The sequence below is a fragment of the Prorops nasuta genome, unplaced genomic scaffold, assembly GCF_024137725.1.
Source record: "Prorops nasuta isolate Cenicafe-Biocafe unplaced genomic scaffold, Cenicafe_Pnas_1.2 PNAS00015, whole genome shotgun sequence".
In the NCBI taxonomy this organism is placed as follows: Eukaryota; Metazoa; Arthropoda; class Insecta; order Hymenoptera; family Bethylidae; genus Prorops; species Prorops nasuta.
In genome coordinates, this window is record NW_027116812.1 from 1,335,723 (window position 1) to 1,355,039 (window position 19,317).

The following is a 19,317-nucleotide window of genomic DNA, read 5'->3' on the forward strand; positions in this document are numbered from 1 at the left end:
TTGTTTGGTTAACGTCTGGTCATAGGTTGCACGATTTAAACACTTTCAGTAACTATTAACTAATATCATACTATTCATTAAGGAATGAATGAATCCAATTATGTTTCAAATATTATATATTTAATATGTTATTTAAATATTTTCTTGCAAGAGAAAAAGCTTTAAAACAATTTAAATAAAAATTGGTTAATATTTCTTAATAACTTTCTACAGTTAATCGCAACTGCAACACTGTTTTTACAGTAAATTATGTAGTAACTGTATATTATTAACGATGTTAGAGACAAGAGTATCACACAATAGAATTTTTAATATTTTATTTCTTTATATTTTCCAGTAAAAAAATCTAAACTGTGTATACTATATGAAGCATGTAATTTTATATTTTGTTGAGAAAGCTAATTAAACTTGTTTAGTTTACAGAAATCTATAGATATAAAAGAATACAAGATTATTATTATTAATATAATTATATTATATAAATAAATGTAAAAATTTTTAATTTATCTTATTAAATGTTTTGTTTATGCTACCTCAGCATGTTTAAATTGATGAAAAAGGAATTTTCTTACACAAAAGAAGCAAATTTAAAGTCTACATGTTTTGAGATAAATAGCAAAACATAAATTTACATTATTATACAGACATATGTAATATTAATTCCTCTTTACAAACAAATACTAAATATATACAAGCATATAGCGATTAATAAGAAAGATTGTATTAAAAATTACAAAGATGGCTCAGTAGATGAACTAGTAATCATTGGTGGAAGAAAATGTGAGCGAACTTTACTATGCATTTGCTCTATTTCAGGGTCTTCTTTTTCTAAAGTTCTAATCAGCTGTGCAAATTGAATAATACCTATGGCACAGAAGAAGTTTATAAAATATAATTGAATCAATATTTTAATATTTATTATCGAATACCGACCTTCACGCCCTTCTGGAAAACCATAATTTTTTATGATTTCCATTTGAACCTGTGTAACAAATGGAAATAGAAAGAGCATAGTTTTTAGCATTTCATTCCCTGAATTTTCCTTTGCTTCTGTTAGTTTCTTAACATTTTCTGGAGTATTCAAAGCTGCCAAAATTTCTGTAAGAGCAGCTGAAAATATTCAAATTTAGATATATGAAATTTGAAGTTTTCATTCATTTGCAAGTAAAAATAATTTACCTTTTATAGTCTCTGATGTAAAATTATCGTGAGATGTCATTTTTCGCTCAATACCATTTAACACTGCAATTATAATACTGCCATGCATTCAACTATTTCATTTTGAATATATTTGTTAGATAAATAGCGTAAAAGAATATAAACCAACATAACCTAAAAACGACGTAAGTTTAAACATTTTTTAACAGTATGTATTTTGAAAGAATATTCGTTATACGAAAAATGATTTGTTAATGAAGAAATACAAACTTATACAAATTATAACAGTGTTAGTATTTTCAACATTCTTTGCATTTAGTAACAAATGACAACAAAACAGACTGTAGAGCGTCTGACCCCTGACATAAGGACAGAGCTAATCAACAACCACCACACTCCAGCTCCACAGCAGCTGATCCGATCGCTCAAATCTGTTCAAACTTAAATTACTGTACCAGTTATAACTGATTAACTTTTTGGGATATTACACGTGTTTTTTGTTTTTATATTTCTTTTTAATTGCGCATTATGACTTTGGAGAGAGATGGAATGTTTTTAGAAATATTGCGCGAAGAGAAAAATGTATCCAATTTTTTAGATGCCTTCTTTGGATTTTTAAGTAGATGGTAAGCATATCCATTCAAATAATAAAAATTTTTCGAGAAGATTAGGATTTAACTCATATTATTTTATTTATATATACATAAGTTTCTTTTTTAACAGTACAGATTTTTATATTGAGTCAGACGGTCAACAAAATTTAGGATTTCCTCCAGGCTTGGCAGAAAAACTTGTAATAAATACTTTTCATAAATGGAAAAAACAATATGCAATCACAACATGTACTTCTGATGACAGAAGAAGTTTTGCAGAAAAAAGTGAACAAATGGGAGAAAGCACTTTTTCTACCTCGTCTTTAGAAGCTCAAATCTCAACATTAGATAAGCTTAAATTAAACATTGATACAGCGTCTGCTGCTCCAAGTGACAGAAAGGATACAAAGTTTGTGTTTCAAAGTTCTGATAGTTACAATGGTGCTGTGAGAGACAATTATTCCTGGTCCCAAACAATAACAGATATAGATGTAGTTATCAAAGTTCCTGAGTACGTTAAAACAGGAAAAGATTTAAAAGTCAATTTATCTTCTCACGAAATTAAAATATATGCTAGAACAATTGCAAATGCAGAACAGAATGATAATGAATCTTCTATTATATTTCATGGAGTTTTAAGTCACACTGTTAGGAAAGACGAATCAGTATGGAGCTTAATACCTGGCAAATCAGTGACAGTATGTAAAAGTTTACTTTTATTAATCAATGATAACTATAAAAGTGCAATAATTTTATCAATCTCTATTTTTAACCAGATTCATCTAGAAAAAGTTACTGAAAGATGGTGGGATGCCCTGATAGTAGGAGAAGACAAGATTGAACTTAACAAAATTAACTGTACAAGAAATTTGGATGAAATGGATCCTGCAGAACAAATGAAAGTACAAGAATTAATGTGGAATCATCAACAAAAGCTTATGGGTAAAGCAACTTCTGAACAAATTGTAAGTTGCAAAATAATTTTTCAAATTAAACAAATAAGATAAAAAAAATTTGGGTAAAAAAAAAATAAAATGATTTTATTTGCAGAGAATGGAGCAAGTATTGAAAAAAGCATGGGACAAGGATGGGTCACCCTTTAAAGGTACGCCATATGATCCATCGGTATTAAAATTCAATTAACGGCATTTCAACAATTGTAATTTTCATGTTATATTAATGGATAATAAATTTTTTTCTATGAACAAATAAGTTATTTAGCGACATTTTTTAATAAAATGTGATTGACAGAAAGCTGACGTGAAATATGTTTCAGGCATTTTTACCTGATATTATAGCTATATAAAAAGTTTAATATATAGAAATGAAGCAATTTCATTAAATAGGAAGCAGATATAATTCCTTGCATCTTGCAGCATTTCTAAAAGAAAATCTCGTCTATCGAGGAATCCGGTGTGGTTTTTAAATGCTTGCTTCAATATCACCTTGCTGCGTGGAGATTGTTTGAGAAAAGGATATGGAGGCGGCGGCGATTCGAAAGAGCAGGTACATAGCCACGTTTAAACTGTTCTCAATCAGCGGCGATGAAAAGAGGAAAAAAGGTCGCAAAAAATAGAATCTTTTAACATTAGTTACAATAATAATGTAAATCCTATGAAGGCTGATTTGAGTCAATGATTGGATGGCTCGACGATTGGTAATAGATGAGTAAATAAGGAAGACCACGGAGATATAGATATATTTATTGCGTGATCTATATAAATTAATTGAGGGCGAGCAATGGAAAAGAGAAAAAGGAATGAAATGCGTGATGCTTACGAGGTGAGGAATAGAGTGAAATGAGCGTAAGTAAGGTAGGGAGAATATGAGGAAAACTGGTTATTCTGGCAAGGAATAAGTGAGTGATAGGGAAAAGGGAAGACATAAGGTAAAGGCAACAGAAGGCATGGTAAGAAACGGCAGTATGGTTGAGGAAAGGTGGCCGTGCGAGACGTGTTGAGCACCGCTGTAGGTAAAACACAGGTAATATACCTGCCTAAGGCTATTCATCCCCACTTGGTCAGGTTCGGTTCTCTCTCCTTGGTCGCTCTTGGGAGTTGGGACTTGGCTCGACTGGCTTTTCTCTGAGTTGAGTCGGGCCGTTAGTGTCGTAGCTGGTCGTACCTGTAAGAGAGAGAATGGTGATAATGTGCTCTACAGTGTATCTTATACGGTGAAGGACGTGCAACAACGATCATCGTGAAAATTCATCGTTCACCCATCCTCGCTCTCCAAATATCAACAACTAGCTTTTTCCATTAGCCAATTTATAGTCCAATACATCCCGAGTTCCTAATCCTCCTTTTTCGGAGGCGTCTTTCGAAAACTCGAGCACGATTCTCTCCTTTTTCTCCCTTTTTCCACTCTCTCTCTCTCTCTCTCTCTTTTTCTCTCTTTCTCTCGTGGCGACTGCGACGCTCGAATCTCCGTAGTCGCGCTACGAATTCCTGGAGCTAGACCAGTTCTTGACCGGTTGGTGACTTGTTTCGTGCCGATTTCCGGATTTCACGGATGCTCGAAAGGAGTGTCCTTGAAGGAGAATTGGATAGCAGTATATAGTGATAACGTTGGTGAAGAGTGCAGGGAGGATCGATTCTCTTTGGATAATTTGAAAGGAAGAAAAAAGAAGCCACCAAAGCAAGATGCCCTGCTCGGCGGTGACGCTGTCCCTTGCGACCATAACCGGTATCATTGCCACTGCCCTCTTGTCCATTGCCTTCACAACTGACAACTGGCTATACACCGAGGTCAAACGTGCCCAAATTCAAGTACGTAAACCAATCTCTACTCTATTTCCCGCCCGGTATTACCCTCTCTTTCTCTCACTCCCTTTTTCCACTCTACTTCACATCAAGTCTTCTGCTTCTCTCTCTCTCTCTTTCTATCTATCTATCTATCTTCTTAATTTAATGCTTTTGCCCCACAAAAATATCTTTAATACAAGAATTACTCTTGGAAATAGCAAAGGTCAATCGAGAAGAAGAAATATCTTTTTATCTCCTGATGATCTTTCGAGTGAAATTCCACTCGAGGAAGGCTGAGAGAATAAAAGCCAAAGAATAGCCGAGGAATTTCATTCCCCTTCGTGAGAACCAACAGGAAGCACAGTCTTCTCATCTGTGGCTTCCGGCGTCCTTGCCAAGGGTTAATGTCCGGGTCATAGGTTATTCGTATACCCAAAATTCTGCTTTTCCCACCATGGATCTTTAAACAAATTTTCTTCGTCTCTCGCTCGTTGAGGGTTTAGTGGAGAAGAGTTGTGGTTAGGATATGCTAAGTAAAAGGAGGAAGAAAGAAAAAAATGGCTATAATTGCATAAAGATGTTTAAATATTCGATTATTTTCATTTTTAAACCTGGAAGAGAATAAGGAGATTTTTGTGAGGAGAGAGATATATGCGTCCTTTCACGGTAACTTTAATCGGCGAAATTTGAGTTGTTGTGAATGAATGGGGAAGGATAATGAATTCCTTTTCGGCATAGGTTTGGCAAGTTCCTCTTGATGTCCTCTGAAGCCTTCGAAACGATCGACATTCCGAGCCGCACCCATTTTCAGCGCGTTGACTCGACGAGTTTTGCGTTTAACGCTTGCTTGGTGCAACCACAGCGGTAATGTATGTAGCAAACGTGCAGCCTAGTACCTTTCCGGGAGCCGAACGTCACCAACCGAGTGAGTGGAGTATCTTCGATAAATCTTGCGATTTCAAACAACCAATAGACAGCCGTCAGCCATCTCGGCCCAGCCTCGGTCGTTCTAACCTCTAAACAAGTTTCACTCAACGCTTTCCTACTACATTTCCAAGTCTGGTCCATTTGCCAGCACCAAGAATCATTGAGATTTGTGTGCACTTTCTAATGAGACAACGGGACAAATGTAATAAATAACGAGAAGGACGAGAATCTCGAATGGATCAAGCTCGGTCCAGAAGAATTCCCGGGGAATAGATGGCGGTCCGGTTCGTTAGTGTGGAAAGTGCCGCTAGCAGCTGTTGAAACCTCGTTGCTCGTTTGTTTGACTGGTATAAAAATAATAACAGTGTTCATCTGGCGTAGCCGGTCTCTTTTTCACACGAGGAGACGACTTGCTTTGGCCAGTGCAGATAACGATGCGAGGCATTCCAGTAAAGCTCCCTGTACTCCTCTCGAGAAAAGCATTAAAGCGGAGAGGAGAGAAAAGGAGAGAAGATAGAAGAGTCCGCGCGTTTACTAGGAGCGCAGAGAACGCGCTTGAATTTACAGTTATGTTACTTGCACCACTTTGAGAAGACGGTAAGTAACTTGATTGGCGAACGAACATACCTGTATATGTATAGACTGGTGTGAATATCAGCGAATAGCGATTCTTTCGCTTCTTTCTCGTTTACTACGCTACGATGAGTTAAACTTAACGGCGATCCGTTAAATACAATAAAACCTAACATCTCCCCTCCCTCTTTTGTAATTACTCAAAAGGAAAGCTGCAATAGCGCTAATAGACACGTCGACTAGCTAGTGTAGACACCTGTAAAACGATAAATATTCGTTTACCAATCCAAGTTGTTACAAAAAACGAGAAATTTTAAACGAAAGTTGCAGTCGACTGTCGCATTCACCCATTCGCACTTGCACAGTATCTCTCCCTACCCTTTGAAGTTTGTATTTAGCTACAAGCCATCTGGTGAAGGGACATCTTGTGGCTGGTTTGTTTTATAAGCTAATTTCTCTCTCTCTCGCTAATTTTCGCTGATAATATTGAATTGGTTTAAGTGTAACGATAAACAGTTGTTTCGTCGTAAAATTCCACTAAAGTACCTATAAACTCGCATTACAAATTCTTCTGAAAATTTAAATTCGATAAAATAGAATGAAATTTGTGAATGAAGCAGCAGAAGAAAAATATGCCATTGTGAGCGTTTCTCGGAGTCTTTAAAGATTTGTAGAGAGGGGATTGGATGGTTCATGGGGGATCCGCGAGACGTCTGGATGGGTTTTCCTTTCTATGTCAAAGAAATCACCGATCCTTGACGATATTCTCGCTCGCACAATGGCGAAACAGCGATGTGAAAGCAGAATAAAACGTTGGTAACTCTCTTTTCCTTTTCTCGCTTGTGATGGAACGACGTTACGCGACGTTATGGGACGAGACGGACGAGACGGAATGGAATGGGACGCAACGTGACGACACGACACGATAACGACACGCATACCCGTTATGTCTGCTGCTATTTGTTGATTCGTTCACCCTCTGCGGCTCTGTTCTTGCCTACCTGTTTCCTTGCTCTCTCGCTTACTCGTTCACTCACCGACCTGCTGCCTACAGTGCCTACCTGTTTACCTGTCTTGCCTTACCCTACCTTACCTCAGCTTACTTTACCTTGCATGCCTACCCGTTTTCATTTCTGCTCTCCCAACTCTCAACACACTCACCTTCCATCTGAAACGCACGATTCTCTTACGGTTTACCTCGATTATTAAATCCCTCCTTGAAACAGGAATAATGTAACAATGAAACCCTGATCAGGATCGCCAAGATTATTATGATAATTCTAAATTACCTTGTTATTATCATCTGCCAGTAATTTAATTGGATAATGAAGTCTAAGAGTTTATTTGCGTGCGAGTGTAAGTCTAGCGTATTGTTTTCTTTGGAGGAACTTAACCTATCTCGCGGCTGGCAAGGTTAGGGAAGACTTGCATCACGTTTCAGAATAAAATGGAAGTGTCATACCTCTACCAGATTGTCGATTAGCAACCGCTAACGAACGTGGGTTCAGGAAATGCTCAGTTTTTCTAGCAGCGAAGGCGTATTGGCACACTACTTGCCATTCCACTTGAAAACTAGAAATAAACAGGAGAAGGGGGGGGGAGGGTAGATAGAAAAATGTTCGAAGCATTAGTCACCAAACAATACAGGGTTTCTAAAGAATTGATAAACGGCGATTGATGATTAATCTATGGTGGATCATGTTAAGAACGTCTCCAGGAACAATGGAGAGATTAAACTTGAATATCAATGGTTGAGCAATAATGAAGGGTTTGGATGAATATTTAATAATTTATAAGCAACCGAACGCATAGTATGTATTATTATGGTAAACGCGAGAGTAGTGGGTTTCTGGAACGGAAAGTGGACGCAAAAAGACACCTATAAAGGTGATTGGACAAGATGATGACGATGATGATTGGAGCTGAGGAGCATCGAAGCGATCAGTAGGCTGAACGCCAGTTACCGCCTGAAATTATCTTTAATTTCGAGGACGGTATGCAAAAGCGTATTCTACATCGTAGGAAAGTGCGGAACTTTGCTTGAAATGCTTCAGTAAGCACTCTCCACTCAGCGATATCATTAATTTTCCAACAAGAAACTTAACCATTCAGCAGCCCTCCACTCATCGCACTCATCCGATCTAATGAAAATTCTTAAATGGGTGAAAGGGAAAAATTCACATCTTGATGGAAACAGATGGAAAGAACTCTCTTTTGTACCACAATATAATCGCTCAATGAAAGTATTTCTTCACGCCTAAAATGATTCTGTTTTTTTTTTGGAACTTTTTAATGCGACTTCGTCCCATTTAGTGCCAATCTCACGTTTTCGTTTCTAGGTTAGGTTACAACCGTACCGGTCATGTACTTTCTAACTTCACGATTTCATACAAGCAGACTCTGCTCACGGGTCATGATAGGCATCTCGAACTATCGTTGGAAAAATTATTATGCACGAAACGGTCTAAATGTGAGTTTTTCTTAAAAATTTGCTGCCCGACGTTTATCGCGCGACGCCAAAGGGGTCTGAGATGGCAACACGCTACAAAGTGTGGCAATTTGAAAGGTTTTTTCTTGATTAAAAAACTCGTTCATCGCTAAAAGTGAAGATGGGTATGCAATTTGCTATCTGCTTCATCGGTCACGTTACTTTCTAACGCAGACTAATAATTATTGTTCTCGTTGGCGTAAGTAAGCTGCTCCCTTTCTCGCAATTATTTTCTGCATGTTAATCTGGGAAGAAGCGAGACATGTTGCTTTTCTTTTTCACTGAAATATCCCAAACAATTGATCATACAGCACGTATCAATGTCGAAAGTCAACAAATCCTTGCGTTTACCTTTCAACGACCGTTTGCATGAACATGTGAAGAAGTTTCGCTTGATTTTTTGTTACAGCAATATGCAGCCAAGAATGCGGAACAGAATAACTTAGTGGAGCAGATGAACACAAAATTCTATTACTACACGAGGACCCAAGGTCTCTTTAGGATATGTTATCCAAAGGAACGACCACCAACGGGTAAGATTCCCCCATTATTTTTAACTCTGCAACCAAATTCTCTATATATAGTGTTTAATTAGAATTCATCGTGAATTTTCAGATATTTCGAAAGTGTAGGAACCGTCGTTTCTTGCTCGTTCGATCATATACATATAAACTGTGGCATTTCAGAAACTTTCTATGTTACGATCCCCAGAGACTGTTTATCTAACAACTCGTAATAGGTTAAGAGTTTACAATTTCCTCTTCGTTCTATAGCGTCCATTGATACATCAAAATAAACAAAGAATTAAAACCGCTGAGAATAACCCTGAAATTGAACTACGGCGCAGGAATTTAATCATTTCGTAAACTATTTTTTCAGGATTTTTGCTTATGCTGAAACAAACATTATATTGCAGTGACAAATAACTCAATTAGCACGAAGACTTGCTTTAGACGCGTTTTAGACCTTTATGAGACTAAACAGGAATTCTCTCTTAAACTCTTTAAGAATACTTAGACATTTTTTTGAGATATTTGGAGTTTTAAAGAAATCCACTTTTTGTTTCAGAAAATAGAACTCCAAAATTGCTAACAGAATAAAAATGCCTTGCGAGGGACGGTACTAGGACGATTAATGATCTATCTGTATAATATAAAAGGAGTATAGTGTAATTGTCATTGAACGTAATAATTGAGGTTTTTGAGAAAAAATTTCTATTTGAATAGCATACAAGATCCAAAGGACATGTGGATAGAAAGTTCTTAGGACTTTTGTGCTATTAGGGTCTTTTAACTGTATATTTTTGCGATAACGTTCAAATTAATTCTATGACTGCATTTGTCTACTACATAGGGCACCTATCTTAGCTATATAATATCAATATTTGAACAGCTTATTATCCTATGAACAAATCATTTCTATCATATCTAACGGTTTTTAAAAGTGATGCATAATTAAATAATTTTAATAAAATCTGTTTTTTGCTTTATACAAACAAGAATGATAGTAAAAAAAAATAAAAAGAAGACAACTAGTTAAAAGATTTTAGTAAGACAACGTTTTACAAAAAAGAGAAACAAAACTTTCTAAAAGATTATGATTGGTCCCCTTAACATCTCAGTTAGCACGAATAATCCTTTTGGAGTTTCATTTTATGAGACCACAAATAAGTTCTTTCAGAAATCTTAATGTATTAGAAAATGTCTTAAAGTTCTTAAAGAGCTCAAGCAAACATTCTTTTTTCACCTCAAAATATAACTCCATGATTGTTTTTAAAAGATGTCTTCACGCTTGCTAGAGAATACCTACTTTTATGCCAAATTAGACCGCATTTTCGTGGAATAATACAGTGTTTACTAAACACAAAATTGCAAGAATCACTAGAATATTCCAATGGATAATAATTCGGATTCTAGATAAGATTTGCGCTATTTTACAATTTTCCTCAATCTTTTCGTAATTTCCGGCAAACTCAGGCCCGCTAGGTTTGTGCATCCATCTGATCGACGTGAAATTATAAGCACCCCTCGGTCATTCGTAACCGGAAGCTCAGTGCTTCGCTAGAATGGAGATAAAATTGTTAATAAAAATGAAAAGAGGAAAAAGATCATTGGCAAAGAATAATACAGGATAGAACGATGTGTTATATAAAATTAGACGTTTAACTTGCAAAATTAGAGGATGTCCAGCCTAGAGGAAATTAATAGGATAGGAAAGTCAGCCATTTTATGTAGATATTAGAATGCGTAGGAGTCCTGGCTATTCAAAACACGTAATGCATATCATCGAATCTTTCAATAACACCTCGCACGTAACAAGCTTATGTCACGCCATTTGCGATAGTGCCACCAACGATCATCAATTTTTCATAACGGAACTTCGCGAATAACGTTCCAATATTTCCCATAGCTACGCCATCAATACTCTTAGTTCCACATCACCGTCTACTGTAGATTTCCTCGAAAATTCCTTGATAATCGTACACCTATCCAGGAACAAAAGTAACAAACATGTAGCGGTAAATATCGGCCTTTTTGGAAGCCAAGTGATTTTAGGTTATGGGCGCGCAGCGCTGTTGATAAAGACACGCCGGAAGCTTAGCTCTGTGACTCTAACCGGAAACCAACGGAATCTCAATCCGATAAGGCATTCGTCGTTCGATGAATCCGTCAACATAACCTTCTATCGTATTTTTCTTCGTGCGATGAAATTTAATTGAAAGCTAGAAGCTCCGTTGTCCCAAACCGTATGAGGCAAAAGGGACTTTTGAAAATGATACAACGACTCGTCAGAATAGGTTATGAGGTACCGCTAATCAATGCTAGCAGTATTAAGAGAGTATGCAGGTATTCCGGGTGAAAAGTGGCGCTACTCCCAGCCTGTGATAGCATACTCCTGCATTCTGGGTCACGTGTTTTACGTGACACGTGTACACCTTGCTCCAATGCACTCGTCGTATCCGGCACGTACGTTTCGATTCCCTCACGCGTACAGCTGCCATCTCGGCCAAACTAAGCTTAAATCGAATAAACTTTATTTAGAATGCTAGTTAAAATGTTTTGTTTTCTTTTCAGTGGAGACGTACCTAAGCCCCGTAGAGACTTACTGTATGAATATTGACTATTTCATTCCCGATGAGGAGAATCAAACCAGAGGCTTCTCCGAAGATTCCATGGCTCGACTGCGTAAGTGAAAATTTCCAGGAATTCCCGTAAAACTGCACAATGCTTTTTACTAAAATATAATATAATGTGAAATTTCCAGTGATTCTCAATTGTGAGTAAATTAGAGTCGTAAAGTATGAAGTGTTTATAGGTTAAACTCGTAGCAGTTTTCACGTTTCGCAAAATACGAGTTTGGAATGAATGTGAAACTTCGATGTTAAAAGGGTTAATGAGTGAGAGAAAGAAAGAGAGAGAGAGAGAGAAAGTTGCTTATTGTAGAAGTGAGAATGACGACGCTATATTGACTGGTGAAATGTTTACCTTTTCACAGATATGGGAAGATCGGTGATAGCCTTGTTCATCGTGGCATTTGTCGCCATATTTTCTGCATTCTGGACAGGAATTGTTGGATGTTGGCGAAGGTCACCCGGAAACATCACAGCCACGGCGATTTTGATGCTATTCGCCTGTCAGTATAAAACCTTTCTTATTATTGTCTATAAAAATTTACATTATTTGTAAAACTATTATAATCATAATTTCTTAAAAATAGGTCTATTAAGCGCCGGGGCTATGGGTCTTTGGCACGGCGTGGAATATTACGAGAAAGAGAAAATAGTTGGCGAGGAGTACTACCAACAGTGGTCCAATGTAAGAAAAACTCGTCCAGCTTTTTTTCTACTACCCGATCAATAACTGAGATTCGTTGGAAAGCGGGATTTGTCCATTTTTAAGATTTTCCAACTTTTCAATCTTCCAAGATAAAATCAGCGCGATAACGGTATCACTAATGGCGCTGTCGTTAAGATCCAGCATTTATGAAACTTAATTAGCTTAATTGATAGCCTCCACTGGAGTGAGCTGTAATAAGAAAAGCCATAGTGAATAAACGTAATACAGTTTACACTTTAATTGTATGCAAAGCAACTTTAAATGCTGGGGATTTGTTCGTGTAGCTATATATATAGTCTTGATTGTGCACTGAGTGAAATGATTCATTAACATTTCAGCTAAATTCACTCTATACTTTCTAGGCAAAATCTATTTACTACACTATGGGCATTTTTTACCTAAGAGAAAAATACTCGCAATATATAATACACATCAAGCGAATTATTACGTTATGAATATTTTGGGCCTGAAGTGAAAATGCCTTATAGCATGAATGTAACGATTTAATTACTCGCAATATACAGACTCTGTAGCAAATTATTACAAATTCACCCCACATATAAATATCAACTTACAATATCTTTTTAACTGTATTCGTTTATTCAGAAAAATATTTGAAATATTTTTGTGGCAAATTTGTTAAATTTTAAAAGCATCTAACGAGGTTTTTTTACAAAATATTGACGATCGATCTAGGCGTTTTTTACTAAATAATCTTGGGACTTCTGTGTAACCCTGTGTGAATATTAGAACCTGGTAAATTTTTAAATTAAGCAAATTTCATACTTAAAATAAAGGGCAAAAATCTTAAAACTAGCCAAGCAAAATTCGTCTCTTTAAATTATAACTTTATTATGTTAGAAATGAGTCTTTCTTGATTTAAAATGTTACCAGACCTAAAGCTCTGTGTCCATGATCCGAAAAATCGTTCCGAGTTCTAGTTCTGAGAAACGTATACCAATAGATTTATAACATTTTCTTTAAAACCATAAATAGATTTGCAAAATATTTCTCTGAACCAAAACTTGAACCGATTTCTCCAATCCCGATCACAAATTTTGAAACGTAATTTAAGACCAATTCACACCATACAATAATGAACCATCACTACACCGTTAATCACATTAATTACAAGAATGAAAACATATCATCTACTCTCTACCAATTAATGCAACTATCAGTGTCGTCATGGTCCGTTATCGTATTAGCTTGAATGGTCCCTAATTATTAACACTATAAGGATTTTTATACATTCATCAAAAAGGTGGAAGAAAAAAAGAATTCAGGAGAACCTCGTGTGAGGTACAAGGATGAAGAAGCCGAATGTAAGAAAAGGTGGAGTTTTACAGAGAGATTTGCCCACAGGTGTTGAAAGACAACGCAGCTCAATGGTACGATTGGTCATTTTACTTGGCGTGGCTCGGAGTGGCAACTTGTTTAGCAGCTATGACACTTTTCCTGATCGCGGCGTCTTGCTTGAGGAGAGAGCGAGCACGCGAGCAGGCCCAGAATATTCAATACATCATGCCAGGTGATAAGAGAATCGACTAACACTGCGTATTTTTGTTTGGCACGCGGCTCTAGGTCCTGAAGGATAACTCACTAATCTCATACGACTGGTCGTACGTGGTGGCTTGGGTCGGCGTCGGTTGGTCGTTGGTCAGCGCGATCTTGTTTAGCGCTGCTGCGATTTGCTTGCGGGGAGAGAGAATGCGCGAGGAGGCGATGAACATGCAGTACCTCATGCCTGGTACACATTTCATTAGTAACACCTTTTGCTTTAGCTCTCGAGCACTCACTCCCATATATACCCACACAGTACCTTCCAGCTCCAAGCAACCTTCGACATCCACCCACCAATCCTCCACTAACGCCTTACCAACCACCAATAATTGCTTCTCATCGAGAATAATCCTCCTTTCGCAACAAATTATCATCCTACCTCTTTGCCTCTCCCCTATAACGTAACGCATGAAGACCATGCATGACTACCATTTCGTTAATAATCGTTTGCATTCTTCTCAAGGGTCAACGTTCCATGAAATAATTTCTAAACCTAACCAACGTACGTTCCCTCACTAACCGTGGATGTAACCGAGTGGTATTTCTTAACTGTCAGGACCTAACGAGTTGTGGAAAGATACCCAGTCGACAGGATTAAGCGCGGAGGATGAAGATTTGCATCGATTTTAACCAGGTGGCTGCAACGAGAGAGGAAGATGCTTGAATCTTTAACCAAACGTTAACCAAATCCCATTAACTTTTTGTTAACTGTACAGAAGTTTAACATTGGTATATTGATGAATTGTGAGAAATATTGGGAATATTTATTTTTAGATTTGATAAGAAGGGAGTGGAGTATTCATTGTAGAGTGTAATGAAATGAGACAAATCAATTGTGGTCTCACGGTGAAACGTAACGTTGGAGTAAAGATGAGATTGAAATGGTGGAGGAAGAACTGCAACGCTTAAATAGTCAGGAGACGAGTACTCGATATTCATCTTTTGTAAAACTTTTACTTCTTCCTCTCACGCTCTGTTTCCACCACAGAGTATTAGAACTATTTTGTCACGCTTATAATCCGTGGATAGCTTTCTACCAACAGTTTTCTCGTATAACGAATCATTGGGTTTTTCCAGTGATAGACTTTTTACATGTGTATGAACCGTGCAGAATTTTTCCCTTCTCTTTTTTTCGTCCTTCCTTTTGTTTTCATCATTTCTGCACTGATTCTAAACGAGACTCTCAATAGAAACGTCTCGCTCAATCGTTCCATTTTCTCCGTTCACTGACTCCTTGAGAAGAAATGAATTCGATCAATTGGTTAATAATTTAGCACTAAAACTATTTTCAAGCTCTGTGTATTTTATTCGACTCTGCTTTGACGATTGGTCAAAGTGCGGTCGAAGGAATAACGTGAGTTAAGTTTCAAAAAGTAACAAATAAGAGTGCAAAATTTTCAGTGGTTTTGCATTCTTTTTGAAGCTCTTTTGAACAGTTTAGTTTGATATTAATATGATTATTTTGGGTTTTAAGTGGAATTGTAGTTTTAATTGGTTTTGAATTTTTCAGTGTATCCTCAGAAGCAACAGTACGCATACGCGAGTTATCCAGCACCAGCCGCATATCCAGGGCCATATTATCATGGGTCTCAGTATGCGCCTTACAACTACTGAACAGCTTGAGACGATCATGAATGAAAGAAGAAGCTGAATACCGCTGGAATCTGCGCTATGCAGCTGCAAGAATCATTCTCGAAAACTTCGGATTTCCTTCTGTTTATTATCCTCTTTTTCTCTTACCGAGAAACTGTAAAAATCAAACTCAACGACCGTTTGTATCCAATCAAATGGCGAATCCTGCATCAGGCACGATAGAAATGCCAATTCCAGGTCCTCTGTAGTTTTATACCATCTAATTTTCTTTATTACCAGTTCGATCCTTTCTGGGGACCCGCAATCTTCCAAAAAGATAATTGCCTTTCACAAGCTCTCTTGACGATTTTATGTAATAAAAAAAATTCTAAATTGAAACTGTAGAAAAAAATTTAAGAAACAGTTGATCAAAGTAACGCTAGCGTTAAATTAGTTAAGAAGAATGTCCAGTGATATCTCGATATCTTTTTTTTACCTCTGATTATGCACTGATCAGTGCAACAATGAGAGAAAGTTTTCGCTTTTGGCGTGATATTATCGCACCGTTCGATTTTTTTTACATCATTATATCGATTTTGTTTTAACTTGAATATTGAGGGAGATTTTCGCTATGTAATGACACTTCCTGAAGCTTTCCGTTCACCGCACAAACAGACCCTTGTCGCAAGTGTTCATGAAGCGTCATTATTCAAAATTCTCCCAAGTGTGTGCAATAATGTATGATTGTACAGCTCGGCCAGGTCAGTAAGATTTAATTTCAACGTGTACACAATGAAAACTAATGCTACACTTCCTTTTATTATCATGTAAAAGTCTATATTATTTATGATCAACGCAATTGAGAATATATTATTTGTATTAATAAAAGACTGCAACTTCTCAATAAGCTCTTGTAAAATCCATGATTAGAAACAATGAAAACACAGTCAGACTTTTGCTTTATTATTTTTTCAGGACTATAACACGCGTTTTAGTTAAATCTTTGTAGATTACATGTCAGGCTGCTAAAAGTAACAATTACTTGTACTGTAAGTTTTGTATAGATGCGCAAGCGTGATGCATAGTACATTTTGTTTCATCCTAGAAATAGTCATAATTTTTATCATGCTCATTGTCACCTAATTATATTGAGATTTTCAAACCATTAATTCATCTACTAGCTCACATCTTAAGTCTTTTTACCGTTAGTAAACTAAAAATAATTAATAAATACCCAATTTAGAATAAGCGAATTCATTTATAGGGCCTTGAAAAGGGAACTTCGGTACTCAAATAATTTGGTGCAAAACGCAAAGCTCAAAAAAAAGTACGTTATGCCCAGGAAAGAAAATTTGCATAAATTTTGTTATTTGTTGAGATTTGTACAAATATGTCTCCCTATATTTAATCGCCCAAGCCGATTCGCGCCAATTATATTAGTTTCCGAGTCCAACTTTTTGCGCGATGGATAAATATATATAAACACACACATATATATTTTTCTTTTTTAATTATAGTCATTAAAGCAAAAAATTGGAATGGTCTTTTATATTTTTGAAATATATTTACAATAAGAAAGGAATTTTTCAAACATCGCATTTTTACTTTACCTCTATATACTTGTGTCTTAACTACTATCAACAAAGCTGAATGTTACTTTTATTACAAGTATTTTTCTGGTTTGTTGTTGATTGCTACTGGATTTCCTAATAGTTCTTGGATCTTGGATCCCCTGGATGGATCTCGCAGATTCAGCTAGATCGCTTTACGTGCCGCAATATTTTCTAAATCCATTGCGCATGATTCTTAAAATGGCGGAAGGTACCTAACCTTATGTGACCAATGTACACCCCAGTGTACAACATACATACACTACATTCCTTTATACCAAACTTTAGACCACGATAATAATCAAAATTTAATAGTTTGCCACTAATCTCAATTCTTGCTAGTGCAACTTCATGAAAATAACAATGCAACGGTGTACTGTAATGAAAATTATTTTCCTTGTTACTATAGTAATCATAGTGCTATTTGTTGCGGCAGAATTCAATGAAAAATCAGTTACTTTTCGAAATGAAAAAGTAAGGACGAAAAATGTATTAGGTCCAATAAACCTATTTTTGCAATTTAAAATTAATTGACAGTTTGACGTTTAACTACGTTAAAGAAATTGATCTTTTTTTATATATATTTTTAGTACTTGCATCAACCAATTTCTCTAAGTAATAACAAAATACGTGAGTTGTCTGATCTGTCAAATATCACGCACGTCAATGAGGTTTTAGATAACATATGTATAGTTAGGGTTGTAGGAAGCCCTGGCCATACGTTAGTAAAAAATGTATGTATTATAACACTCACATTAAGAATTAAAAATAAGTGTTTCACAAAAGTATTGACTTGTGTTGGTGGACAAAGTACTGTTTTATATAATTTCTTTTTTTTTTTACAGTATATCAAAAAAACTATGAGAGATCTCAATTGGGATGTGAAAACTGATACTTTTCAAGAGAATGTTCCCATATTTGGAAGATTAGAGTTTGAGAATATTATTACAACACTAAATCCAAATGCAAGAAGGTTTCTTGCATTGGCATGCCACTATGATTCAAAGTATTTTAGAGAGAATAATTTTGTTGGTGCTACAGACAGTGCAGTACCTTGCGCACAGCTAATTAATTTAGCAACAGTGATGAATAATAAATTAAAAACTATTAAACAAGTCAGTTTTGTCATTTAAAGTAATTTTTTAATACATAAAATCTTCTAATGTCATTTAAATTTGCAGCAAGACCTTAGCTTAATGTTCATATTTTTTGATGGAGAGGAAGCTTTTAAACAATGGGGTCCTAAAGATTCCATTTATGGTGCCAAACATTTAGCTGCAAGGTGGCATAATACAATTCATTTTTATGAAGGACAAACTCCCATTACAGCACTTGATAAACTAGTATGTATTGCAAATTTTTCCATAATTCCATTAATATATCTTTTAAATCATGTCTTTGTTTTAGGATATTTTAGTTCTTTTAGACTTAATAGGGGCTCCTGATCCTAAATTTTACAATTACTTTGAAGAAACTGCCAACTGGTATTCATTACTAGTAAATGCAGAGTCCAAACTAGCTAACCTAAACAAATTTGAGAACTATACTAATGGAAGATCTAGAGCAAAATATTTTCAACCGTATTCTGTACGAGCATACATAGAAGATGATCACATACCATTTTTAAATAAAAGTAATATAATGTGTTTCAACAAAGCTTTTTCCTCTCTAATAATCGATTTGTGTTTACTTTATATGTATATTTCTTTTAGATGTGCCAGTATTACATTTAATTCCGCATCCATTCCCGTCATTCTGGCATGAACCAGAGGACAATCGTAACAATATAGCTTTAAAAACTACAGAAAATATAAATAAGATTCTACGAGTATTCGTAGCATCGTACTTACATCTATAATCCCGATTTCTGTCTTTAGGTCGGGTTAAAAGTAATATTCAATGGCCTAAAATATAAAAAAAAGTGATAATGAAAAAATTCTCAAAGCTTTTAATAAATTGTCAAAATATATTTTGTACATATATGTATATGTAGCTCTTCGTTATCGAAGCTTCTGCAGCGTACTTATAAAGTTTTATAGCACGTATTTATTCCAATATAGTACAATATTTTATAAACATGGTGATATATTGTTATATGTTGAAATACAAATTTTAATTTATTACAGATTGTTATACGTCCATCGATATGCAAAGAAACAAATTTGCAAGGAAATAAAAATAATTTTATTACGTATCAGACAGACTTTCATTTGTACTGCTTCAACAAAATATTTCCGCATACGCATATTATAT

At 35.9% G+C, this 19,317-nt stretch overlaps 4 protein-coding genes across 7 annotated transcripts; 3 read left to right on the forward strand and 1 right to left on the reverse strand.

Moving 5' to 3' along the window:
* Nucleotides 1–14: 14 nt before the first annotated feature.
* On the reverse strand, nucleotides 15–1,512 carry LOC136779205 (protein C10). The gene is made up of 4 exons (XM_066736667.1): nucleotides 1,333–1,512; nucleotides 1,180–1,242; nucleotides 934–1,110; nucleotides 15–864 (listed from the first exon to the last, which is right to left on the reverse strand). The coding sequence occupies exons 1-4, from the start codon at nucleotides 1,355–1,357 to the stop codon at nucleotides 731–733; spliced, it is 399 nt and encodes a 132-aa protein (XP_066592764.1). The 5' UTR covers nucleotides 1,358–1,512; the 3' UTR covers nucleotides 15–730.
* Nucleotides 1,513–1,537: 25 nt separating this feature from the next.
* On the forward strand, nucleotides 1,538–2,976 carry LOC136779202 (nudC domain-containing protein 3). The gene is made up of 4 exons (XM_066736662.1): nucleotides 1,538–1,784; nucleotides 1,882–2,449; nucleotides 2,528–2,716; nucleotides 2,802–2,976. The coding sequence occupies exons 1-4, from the start codon at nucleotides 1,687–1,689 to the stop codon at nucleotides 2,892–2,894; spliced, it is 948 nt and encodes a 315-aa protein (XP_066592759.1). The 5' UTR covers nucleotides 1,538–1,686; the 3' UTR covers nucleotides 2,895–2,976.
* Nucleotides 2,977–3,827: 851 nt separating this feature from the next.
* LOC136779203 (transmembrane protein 114) lies at nucleotides 3,828–16,361 on the forward strand. 4 transcript variants are annotated; one of them, XM_066736664.1, is made up of 7 exons: nucleotides 3,828–4,519; nucleotides 8,893–9,016; nucleotides 11,558–11,668; nucleotides 11,979–12,116; nucleotides 12,201–12,298; nucleotides 13,685–13,850; nucleotides 15,393–16,361. In XM_066736664.1, the coding sequence occupies exons 1-7, from the start codon at nucleotides 4,394–4,396 to the stop codon at nucleotides 15,494–15,496; spliced, it is 867 nt and encodes a 288-aa protein (XP_066592761.1). In that variant the 5' UTR covers nucleotides 3,828–4,393; the 3' UTR covers nucleotides 15,497–16,361. The 4 variants fall into 4 exon arrangements, with proteins under 4 accessions (XP_066592761.1, XP_066592760.1, XP_066592763.1 ...); XM_066736663.1 differs by lacking the exon at nucleotides 13,685–13,850 and adding an exon at nucleotides 13,904–14,069 and having other exon boundaries at nucleotides 3,829–4,519; XM_066736666.1 differs by lacking the exons at nucleotides 3,828–4,519; nucleotides 13,685–13,850 and adding exons at nucleotides 5,174–6,019; nucleotides 13,904–14,069.
* A 943-nt stretch (nucleotides 16,362–17,304) lies between these two features.
* On the forward strand, nucleotides 17,305–19,185 carry isoQC (iso Glutaminyl cyclase). Its single transcript, XM_066736219.1, has 6 exons — nucleotides 17,305–17,538; nucleotides 17,655–17,798; nucleotides 17,910–18,179; nucleotides 18,246–18,407; nucleotides 18,472–18,697; nucleotides 18,777–19,185. The coding sequence occupies exons 1-6, from the start codon at nucleotides 17,416–17,418 to the stop codon at nucleotides 18,920–18,922; spliced, it is 1,071 nt and encodes a 356-aa protein (XP_066592316.1). The 5' UTR covers nucleotides 17,305–17,415; the 3' UTR covers nucleotides 18,923–19,185.
* Nucleotides 19,186–19,317: the final 132 nt, after the last annotated feature.